Below are 8,669 nucleotides of genomic sequence, written 5' to 3'. Positions count from 1 at the left end.
AGACGACTCAGGACGGTGGACGACTGTCTCAGATTTTATTTTAGTTTCTATTTATTCCTTTGTAGCTATAACAGCATAACTGTCTGAAGGAGTTTGTTCTTCTACGCTACTTAATTATTTACATTATTAGTTCCTTACATGCATAGGAAGGAAGGAAAGAAGGGAGAGGAGGGAAGGAAGGAAGAAAGGAAAAGGAAGGAAGGAAGAAAGGAAAAAGAAGGAAGGAAGAAAGGAAAAGGAAGAAGGGGAAGGGAAGGAAGGAAAGAAGGGAGAGGAGGGAAGGAAGGAAGAAAGGAAAAGGAAGGAAGGAAGAAAGGAAAAAGAAGGAAGGAAGAAAGGAAAAGGAAGAAGGGGAAGGGAAGGAAGGAAGGAAGGAAGGAAGGACGGAAGGAAGGAAGGAAGGAAGGAAGGAAGGAAGGAAGGAAGGAAGGAAGGAAGGAAGGAAGGAAGGAAGGAAGGAAGGAAGGAAGGAAGGAAGAAAGGAAGGAAGAAAGGATAGAAGGAAGGAAGGAAGGAAGGAAGGAAGGAAAGGAAGGAAGGAAGGATAGAAGGGGAGGGAGGAGGACGGAAGAAGGCCAAAGGCTACGGAAGGCCGGAAGGAAGAAGGACAAGGAAGGAAGAACGAAGAAAGGAACGGCGAAGAAAGGAGGAAGGACGACTTGGAAGGGAAGGAATGGACTTAAAGACGGGATTTATTGCCTAGGGCCGTCCTTCTCCTTCCCCTTCCTTCCTTCCTCCATTCCCCCTCCTTCCTTCCTCCCTTCCCCTTCCTACTTTTCCTTTCCTTCCTTCCTTCCTTCCTTCCTTCCTTCCTTCCTTCCTTTCTTTTTTTTTCTTGCTTTTTTTTCTTTCATTTTTTTCCTTTCATTTCTTCCCAGTATGTTCTTATACTGTACCTTATCGTTTCCATAGTAACTACTCAGAGCGGTACACTGGCCACTCCACACAAACCTTTACTTATTTGGGACAGTGTTATGTTTTCTGTGATGCTCCACAGTGGCACGATGTTCAGATTTTGTCCCATTGCTGCTACGCAGCGTGGCACGATGAGATGTGACAGTTGCAGCTCTCATTAGGGAAGTTGTGACAGCAGATCATTGTGGTTCTGACAGCTCCGTAATCTCTCTGAATTAAAATGGCGAATGACATCAGACGATTAAACGGTGCTTTTGTCGAAGCCCTGCTTCAGTTCTTCTTAACACTTTTCTGGTTTAAGATTCTTGGTGTTTTCTGTGTGTTCCCCTAACTGCTGGCTCTTTTTTTTTTTGTTGTTGTTTTTTTTTTTTCTTCTCGCAGCTCCTGAGGTGATAAACTACGAGCCGTTGAGTGTATCCACTGACATGTGGTAAGCAGCACACAGCTATTTAAAGACACACCGTGTTTCCTGTTAGGTTTCTGCTGCCGTTTCTCATCTGTTTGTGTTTGTGTTTGTTTACAGGAGTATTGGTGTTATTACCTACATACTGTAAGTTCTTTACTAGAAATTATTATTGTTTTATTTAATAAATTCATTTTCGGAATAAATTCATTTGCTTTTACATTTTGTAAGGCTAAGCTCAGGACCGAATCATTCAGTATTACTTTCATCTTTATATGACGCTGTAACGGATCTCGCTGTCTTTTTCTTTAAAAACTTACCCTCTTCATCAGCATGTGCACACTGACTCATTGACTCACTGACTCTCTCTCACACTCACTGACTCACTCAAACACTCTTTCACTCCCTTACTCACTCACTGACTCACTCACTGTCTCAATTACTCAATCACTCACTCACTCACTGACTCACGCATTTACTGACTCACTCATGCACTCACTCACTCGTTCACTGACTCACTCTCTCATTCACTGACTCACTGACCTCACTCACTTAATCACTCACTCACTGACTCACTCACCACACTTTATTTGCTTACTTTATTATTTCATTTCTTACTAATGGATTTATGGATTCATTTACTCACTAGCATTTATTTATTTACCTACTGTTTGTACATACTTATCTTTCCCCACTTTCTTTATCTCTTTCTTTCTTGGTTTCTTTCCTTCCTTCCTTCCTTCCTTCCTTCCTTCCTTCCTTCCTTTCCTTCCCTTTCCTTTACTTTCTTTCTTTCCTTCTTTCCTTCCTTCCTTTCTTATTTTCTTCCTCCCCAACCCCTCCTTCCTTCCTTCCTTCCTTCCTTCCTTCTTTCTTTCCTTCCAGTCCTTTCTTTTATTAACCCCTAATCCATAAAAACATACCACTATATACTCCTAACAACATTTCTAATAGTCCTCTGGAGGGAGAAACAGAGCAGGAACAGAACTTGTTTGGGTTTAGAAATGAAATGCTGCCATTGTTTTTCCCATTTCTATTGGACTTCACCTTTAACAGCAGCACTACAAATGACAAGCTCTCAACTTTTTTGAAACTTCTGTCCGGTTCAGATTAAGCGGCATATCGCCCTTCCAAGGAGAAACGGACCAGGAGACACTACGGAACATCGTGGATATGAAGTACGACTTTGACGACCATTACTTTAGCCAAACCAGCGACATCGCCAAAGACTTTATTGAGAAGCTGCTCGTGAAGGATCAGAGGTAAGATTAAAAAAAAGAGAGAGAGAATGTGGGGAAGAATCTCAGGGTTTCTCAGAAAGGGCTGGTCTTAGAGCCTGTGTTTGTCTCCACACAGCGAAAGAATGACAGCTGACGAATGTTTACTGCACCCCTGGATCAAGGTACGAGCCGAGTTCTGTCAAAATATATATGTCCAAACTCACTGTTTATGTCCAAGATTATCTTATAATTCTCTTTTTCAATAGGATAAATGATGGTTTTAGGTAAAACGTATAATATCACTGGAGCATCAGGACAATTCCGCAGTGTCTTTAAACGAATATTATCGTTTCCTTGTTCATTCCTCTGTCTTATGCATCCATGTTATCAAACAGATGAATCTGGTTTCTCAGGAAATGATGAACTCAAGACTCTGTTTACGCAATTTCTTTTCATTACGCCAGCTGAAACGTCGATTGGCACAATCGCTTGGCGACACTTTTGTGTGTCGTAACGAAACTAAATTGTGAAAACTGAGGGCAAAAACCTCATTATTCGATGTCATTGTTGCCCAGACTGCTTTATCATGAAGCACAGAAAGTGTTGCTTCACTGAACGTGAATTTTTTTTTTTATCGCTTACTGATGCTGGTGTGATCTTGAATCTGATTGGTCTAAATGATCTTCTTATACCTAATTATCATTTCTATAGTAATAGGCCTGCTTTTTCTGTGACATGATGTTTTTCAGTTATTTAGTTTTCGTTTTTTTTTAGTAGAGAGTTCAGAGTTTGCCCTTTGTGGTTTCAAGGAAAGTATTGAGAGAGAGAGAGAGAGAGAGAGAGAGAGAGAGAGAGAGAGAGAGAGAGAGAGAGAGAGAGAGAGAGAGAGAGAGAGAGAGAGATGCAGAAAACTCAGGATGGTGAAAAAGCCTACCAAATGTCTGTCAGTGTTAGAGTGAGATTCGTGATTCATTTCCTTTTCATTTCTCTCCCCTGATCCATTGCCCCCCAGCCCCTGACCCGTAAGCAGGCAGCTAACAGGAGTCGTTCATCCATCAACATGAAGAACTTCAGGAAGTTCAACGCCAGGAGAAAGTGGAAGGTGTGTGTGTGTGTGTGTGGGTGTGTGTGTGTGTGTGTGTGTGTGTGTGTGTGTGTGTGTGTGTGTGTGTGTGTGTGTGTGTGTGTGTGTGTGTGTGTGTGTAAACTGGGATCACACTGCCATCTGTCTGTCAACATAAATATTACAAGCCTAAGGTTGAGAAACCCAGTGAGCCGGTCACACATTTCATCCAACACCTTTTTAAACCTAATCCTGAAACTCTAAAACCTTTCCAGTGACACTGATGTTGTTGAACTTGGCTTTCAGATGTCCTATAACATGGTGTGGGCATGCAACCGACTGTCTCGCCTGCAGCTGCTCTGCAAGAGGGATAAAGAGGACCAGGAACTGGTAAGAGCTGTGTAAAAAAAGTCATAATAATAATAAACTTTTTTAGGTTTAAGAGTCAGAATCCATCCTTATCTTCTGCTTCAGCTCTAAAATACATTATATTTATTACAAAATACATTTTCTATTTTTCTAGATAAAGTACATCTTTTTAGTAAAAAAATACTATTCTTACTTAATAATAATAAAAAATAAATATAAAATAAATGTCAGCTGATGTGAATATAAAAGAAAGAACCTCTGTGAGTAAATAGTACAATGAAAATGTCCATGATTTATTTATTTATTTATTTATTTATTTATTTATGGTGTGTGTTTTTTTCTTAGTAAGGAAAATTTGAAAAAAGACGATTCTTATTATTGCCATTTCTGTACAATATTGTAAATATGTATGTTTTTGTATAATCTTCATTGGTATTTACATTATTGATTATTACTGATTTTATTGTTTTTTTTATTCATCTCAGGCCATTTTTAATCATTTATTTAAACAGTTAATTCATTCAACAGATGATGATGATGATGATGATAATGAGTATTACTCTATAACCTTGTGTCTTTCATCCTCCAGAGAAGTTGCGAGAGCGACCAGGAGGACACAGAGACAAAGCCGGCCTCACTCATCCGCCGCAGACTGAGCAGCAGCTCCTGAACCTCAGCTCCATCTTCTCCTGCATCTCTCCTCAAAGGAAACCTCTGAGAGCCCTGGAGCTCTCCAGCCGTGCATTCTAAACTATTTCGGAGTTCACTCGATGCAGCGTTTCACATTTTATTATCCGGATGCATTTGGAATGAGCGTTACAGTGCATATGGCAGCCATAGGTTCAAATATCATTACACAATTTTTTTTTTTACTGCAAATACCCTTCAGTAGGGATTAATATGAACCAGTGTCATACATGAATAGCCTTATGAAGTCTGTTTTGAAGTGTCTTTGGTTTACATTTATTTTTTATATCTTAGGGGTTTGTTCTGTTTTTTTTATTATTATTATTATTATTATTATTATTATTATTATTATTATTATTATTATTCTGTTACACACAAACTGTACGAGTGCACGGTTACATTACGGTGAATTCCGACAAAAGCCATGAAGCTTTAAGGTTTCTTTCAGTCTAAGACAGAGCGCAGAACACTGACTGACTTCTTTGAGGCTTGGTGTGTTTTGTGAAAATACAGAATACATCATTATAGGTGCTTTAATCGTACCTGGAAAGCATGGAGGACAAAATAAGCTCATTCTTGCCTTCTTTTAGTTTTATCTCAGAGTAGAGATTATTACATTTTTAGATTATAAGATTATATTTGAGTCACGTTTACAGCTTATCATTTAAGGATTTTTTTTTATAGGATTGTTATTATATGCAGCGTCTTTAAAGTAAATTTCCTCCAGGTCCCTAAATGTTTCACAAAATATCGTTGGTTAACAATAACAATGGTTTGTTAAAAAATAAATAAATAATAAAAAATCATTAAATATTATTAGGAGATTGCGAGTTCTAGTCCTGGAGCCGAGGGAGTTAAACTGGGAGTTAAAGTGATGTAATACTCTCTCCTTGTCAATCAAAGTGGCACCCGCAATGTGTTGGGAGTCCTAAAGAGGGCAGAAAAAAAAAACAAGAGTCTGTAAATAAGCAAATTAGACACGCCCCCTAACGAGCAATTCAGTGCATCTCATTTGCATATCACACCTGATTGGCTGTAATAGGTTATGAAGTAATAAGTGTCACATAAGTGTATTTTCTAATCAGCGTATTCAGGATTAATCACAGAAAGGATTTCAATTCAATATGTGACAACTTGACACTAGCCTTGAGCCAAAAGTCTAGAGTTTGCATGACAAAAGTGCTATAAAACAGACACTGACACACAATCTCCTTGGCCCAAAGGAAATGTTTTTTCTGTTGATTTACAGTAAAACTCAAAGGACCGTGCGGCCTTCGATTTAAATATTTAAAAACGCCTTTACCCGGTAACCTGAAGAGACAATGCTGGTTTGTTTGTAAATAATATGTCTATAAATATTGAAATTCAAAACCGTCTATTAGCACATGAAAGGAAGAGCGTCGCCGAGAGCTTCGAGGCTACTTCCAAGAAACGCTGCGTGCAACACAAACAAAGTGGTTTTCTGCTGAATGACTGCATGTCTAGGTGTGAAAGTGACCTGTTAAATGTTAACTGCATTGTAAAGGACATGTTCAGGTCTAGTATCACGTCCCCATATTCATTTCAGTCTGGGTTGAAATGGGAATGTCTTGGAGGGCATTTTTTTTAGAAGAAGAAGAAGAAATGTGATGCTTTTAGTGTTAAAAATGTTTTTTTTACCATCACTGAATATAAACAAATTGAACCTGGCTCGCTAGGTTTAATAGTCAGAAAGTTTTTATGTATTTGATACCGAAATGTTGTTGTTGAGAATCACTTGATGTGCCAAAAGACAGCTTGATGAAGTGGTAATAAAAAAAACCTAGCTAAAGTTTCTGAAAATTATCCACGTACTGTAAAAGGATGTACGGTGGAGAAGGAAACGTTAAAGGATGGAAGAAACGCAGACTAAAATAAAAATGAAATCGAAAATGAAATTAATTTGCAATTATTCCGTTTTAAATATAACCCATATACGTGAATATTTTAAGTAGACGCTTTTACACTTTTTTTAAGAACATGAAAGATATCAGTTTAAATTAAATTAAAATCAACCTAATCTAAATCAACCAAACATTTAAACCATTATTCTGATTTTTCTCTTATCTATTATTTGTTATTCTTGATGCAGCATGTCTCTGGATTTTACTGTGGATTAATTTGTAACTACATAAAAATTAAACCTCAAATTAAATAAAAAAATAATACCACACTCCAAAGAATAGTTTTAAATGAAAAACTTTTTAAAATAAAGGTTTTTTTTTGTTTGTTTTCTGAACTCAGATGTATAGTGCACCAGTCTTAGATCGTGTAACACCTCCAGTTCGTTTGGGATCCATCGTTTTTTTCACAAGGATTAAATTCTTTTATGATCAGATTTGGTCTTGGCTTTTAAAGTTTTGTTTTTGATGGATTTTTAAATTCTTGATTCAGTCTCAATTTAATTTAGACTTGGAATAAGACTTGGAATAGGTGCTCATGTATTTTTGCTTTTAAGAGCTAACAGCAAAATCTGACCGTTGCACCAAAATCACTGAACAAATCATAAACATTTAAACTGTTTAAAAAACATTTAATATTTAATATTCACTGGAAAAGTCTAAGAAAGATTTATATTAAAATTTGGGCTTGTGTGTGTCTTGTTCTAAAGTTATAGGAGCTCAAATGCACTCAAGTTCACATTTTTATTCAAAATCGAGCCTACGTTATTAGTTATTCTTAGACTCAGCATTTCTTCCAAAAAGAGAGGTAGGAAGAAAAATAAAGGAGCTTTTCATCCTAAATTCCTAACTGTGTCCACACTTCACATTGTTCTGTTCTCAGGCAGCATGTTGTGACGTCAGAGTTATAAAAGAGAATAATAGAAACGATGATCCTGCGTGGGAGGATTTTCAGAATCTTAAAATAGAAAGTTTGATTCAAATTCACATGATTTGGTCATTAAATTAGGCATAATGATGTAATAGATTCATCATTTTTGGAATTAGGAAATTAAATGCTAACCTTTCCAGAAAATTCACACGAACTTCACATGATTCATGAGCCATGATTCCTTTTAATGAGTTATTTATTTTTGGTCATTTACACATCCTGAGACTGAATGATTCACCTAAATTCTTTTAGGAGGTGGGAGGAAAGGAAATTAGAGAACACAGATGAAACCCACGGAAATTCCAAACAGATAGAAACCCAAGCTCAGATTCTGGAGCCAATGAATACTGAATCAAAAATACTGAATCAAAAATCATGCCAACTCCATTGGTCTTTGTTTTGCCTCATCTTTTTATTGATTGATTATATTATAATCACTTCATTTAAATGGACTTAACAATTAATAGATTGTTTTATGTGCATGTATACTGGGGTGGGCTTAGTGGTCAGCATGTGTGCCTCACACCTCTATGTTTGGGAGGTGTTTTCCCCATGATTATGGGGTTACTTCTGGGTTTTCCAGTTTCCTCCTCAGCCTTCAGAGATGCCTTGTTGGTTAATGCTGTGTTTATGTGTGTGATTCTGCCTGCAATGTTTTGGCAATGACTCGAGACTCCCTGCCACCCTGTGAAGGATAAGGATGTATTTTTTTAACTTCTACATCCTTTATTGAAAAGCCATAAAATAAAAGTCAGTGTTGTTTTATTCCTTTTATTCACTTATTTGCTCACATGATGTCATTTTGTTTACATTAAACAACATGTGCAATTAGTTTGAAACGCATGTGATCGCATATGGCATGTGGACATTCATAGATTGTTAATGCCTTGTGGAAATGAATGCAAACAGTGGGAAGAACTCATATGGAGCCTGGAAGTGTGCAAAAAAAAGAAGAAGCAGGTGTTTTGGAGTCGAGTTACTTCTCAAAGGCGATGCGATCTTACTAATTAACATCAGATAGAAAAAAAAAAGAACAAGGATAACTTGTGCAATCGTGAGTAATAGACGCGAGAATGACATTTTTAAAAGGAACCGCGTGAGATACTTGAGGCTGGGCGGAGAGAGCCTGAGCAGGTCGGATGACGCAGAAGCAGACGCAAAC

The 8,669-nt window shown here is 37.5% G+C and overlaps 1 protein-coding gene across 1 annotated transcript in view; it reads left to right on the top strand.

Moving 5' to 3' along the window:
* Positions 1 to 6,373, top strand: part of LOC113640360 (death-associated protein kinase 2-like) — an 18,741-nt gene extending 12,368 nt beyond the window's left edge. Inside the window, exons 6-12 of the mRNA XM_027142828.2 lie at positions 1,297 to 1,345; positions 1,439 to 1,465; positions 2,428 to 2,580; positions 2,675 to 2,720; positions 3,551 to 3,640; positions 3,908 to 3,991; positions 4,560 to 6,373. Coding sequence (XP_026998629.1) covers positions 1,297 to 1,345; positions 1,439 to 1,465; positions 2,428 to 2,580; positions 2,675 to 2,720; positions 3,551 to 3,640; positions 3,908 to 3,991; positions 4,560 to 4,640 — 530 coding nt within the window. The 3' untranslated portion in view covers positions 4,641 to 6,373. The remainder of the gene's footprint in view (positions 1 to 1,296; positions 1,346 to 1,438; positions 1,466 to 2,427; positions 2,581 to 2,674; positions 2,721 to 3,550; positions 3,641 to 3,907; positions 3,992 to 4,559) is intronic.
* Positions 6,374 to 8,669: the final 2,296 nt, after the last annotated feature.

Source organism: Tachysurus fulvidraco, chromosome 22 (genome assembly GCF_022655615.1).
Source record: "Tachysurus fulvidraco isolate hzauxx_2018 chromosome 22, HZAU_PFXX_2.0, whole genome shotgun sequence".
NCBI classification, from domain to species: domain Eukaryota; kingdom Metazoa; phylum Chordata; class Actinopteri; order Siluriformes; family Bagridae; genus Tachysurus; species Tachysurus fulvidraco.
This window is presented reverse-complemented; position numbering and strand designations above follow the sequence as displayed.